Genomic DNA, 2,017 nt, shown 5'->3' on the forward strand with positions numbered 1-2,017 from the left:
TTTGTCTTTTGTCTTTGTCTTTTGTCTTTGTCTTTTGGCTGTTGTCTTTGTCTTTTGTCTTTGTCTTTATCTTTTGTCTTTTGGCTTTGTCTTTGTCTTTGTCTTTTGTATTTTTGTCTTTGTCTTTTGTCTTTGTCTTTTGCCTTTTGTATTTTGGATTTGTCTTTGTTTTTTGTCTTTGCCTTTGTCTTTGTCTTTGTCTTTGTCTTTTGTCTTTTTTCTTTCTCTTTTGCTTTGTCTTTGTCTTTTGTATTTTGTCTTTGTCTTTTGTATTTTGTCTTTTGTCTTTGTCTTTTGTATTTTTGTCTCTGTCTTTTGTCTTTGTCTTTGTCGTTGTCTTTTGTTTTTTTTTGTCTCTGTCTTTAGTTTTTTTTTTGTTTTTGTCTTTGTCTTTGTCTTTGCTTTGTCTCTGGGTTTTTGTCTTTTGTTTTGTTTTCAGTTTTTCTTTGTTTGTCTTTGCCGTTGTCTTTAGTTTTGTTTTTTGTTTTTTGTTTTTGTTTTTGTTTTTTGTTTTTGTTTTCTTGTTTTATTTTTATTATATCTATTTTCCATTTGTCTTTATTTTTATTATTTTTGTCTTTATTATATTTATTATTATTGTTGCTGCTGCTGCTGCTGCTGCTGCTGCTGCTGCTGCTGCTGCTGCTGCTGTTCCTCTTGCAGCAGCAGCAGCAGCAGCAGCAGCAATATCTATCTTTCCCGTGGCTTCTTTTTTTTAATTTTTTCTGTCCGTCCTCTTCCTGCTGCTGCTGCTGCTCCTCCTCCTCATCCTCCTCTCCCCCTCCTGCTGCTGCTGCTGCTGCTGCTGCTGCTGCTGCTGCTGCTGCTGCTTCAGGTTTGGTTTGTCTCCGTTGTATCGTTTCTTGCTAGACGTCTGCAGCACTTACATTCACTTTGCGCTGCGCACCGCCTGGCTCTTTCAGAGCTTTGTAGAAGACAAAATACCAGGTCTGCTGCTGCTGCTGCTGCTGCTGCTGCTGTTGCTGCTGCTGCTGGGGGTGGTGGTGGTGGTGGTGGTTGTGGTGGTTGTGGTGTAGATGGTTCGTTCGTGCTGTTTTTATTGCTGCTGCTGCTGCTGTTGCTGCTTCTTCTTTTGCTGTAACGTCACCTTCTGCTGCTGCTGCTGCTGTTCCTGCTGCTGCTGTTCCTGCTGCTGCTGCTGCTGCTGCTGCTGCTGCTGCAGGGCTAGAAGAGGCAGCACAGAAGATGACGCAGGAGGTGGAGATGGCTTTGGTTAACAGCAAACCCTTCGGCCACGCAATGTATGCGCGCTCAGCTAGCAGCAGCAGCAGCAGCAGCAGCAGCAGCAGCAGCAGCAGCAGCAGCAGCGGCAGCGGGGGGAAGGGTGGAAATGGTACTAGGAGTCTTTCTGCTGTGATAGGTCAGACACACCAGCAGCAGCAGCAGCAGCAGCAGCAGCAGCAGCAAAAAAGACAACCCCACACAGATCTATTCAAAAGACACACGCTGCTGCACCTGCTCTGGCAGCAGCAGCAGCAGCAGCAAATAGCGCAGCAGCAGCTGCTGCGCCTCTCCCTCGCTATGTGTGCTGCTGATACTGAAGAGCCCATAGAAGCAGCAGCAGCAGCAGCAGCAACAGCAGCAACTGCAGCAACAGCTGCAGCAGCAGCAACAACAGCAGCAGCAGCAGCAAACACCGCAGCAGAAATACAAATGCCAGAAGCTACCGCATCACAGGCAGCAGCAAGTCAAACAGCAGCAGCAGCAGCAGCAGCAGCAACAGCAGCAGCACCAGCTGCAGCAGCAGACCTGCCGGCAGGGCAAACCCATCCGCAGCAGCAGCAGCAAGAGGAGCTGCAGCAAGAGCAGCGGCAGCAGCAGCAGCAGCAGCAGCAGCGTCACCAGCAGCACCCTCACCAGCACCACCGGCAGCAGCACCACCACCAGCAGCAGCACCACCACCAGCACCACCATCACCAGCCTCACCAGCATCACCAGCAGCAGCAGCAGCAGCAGCATCACCAGCAGCAGCAGCAGCAGCAGCAGCAGCAGCAGC

General features: G+C 48.8%; 1 protein-coding gene across 1 annotated transcript in view; it reads left to right on the forward strand.

Moving 5' to 3' along the window:
• Positions 1-2,017, forward strand: part of EMH_0033330 (phosphatidylinositol 3-and 4-kinase domain-containing protein, putative) — a gene marked incomplete at both ends in the record, with an annotated part of 3,465 nt that overhangs the window by 1,389 nt on the left and 59 nt on the right. The window contains one exon of the mRNA XM_013494734.1: positions 1,184-2,014. Within this exon, the coding sequence (XP_013350188.1) occupies positions 1,184-2,014 (831 nt within the window). The remainder of the gene's footprint in view (positions 1-1,183; positions 2,015-2,017) is intronic.

This window comes from Eimeria mitis, genomic scaffold, assembly GCF_000499745.2.
Source record: "Eimeria mitis Houghton genomic scaffold, Emh_scaff1265, whole genome shotgun sequence".
Classification (NCBI taxonomy): domain Eukaryota; phylum Apicomplexa; class Conoidasida; order Eucoccidiorida; family Eimeriidae; genus Eimeria; species Eimeria mitis.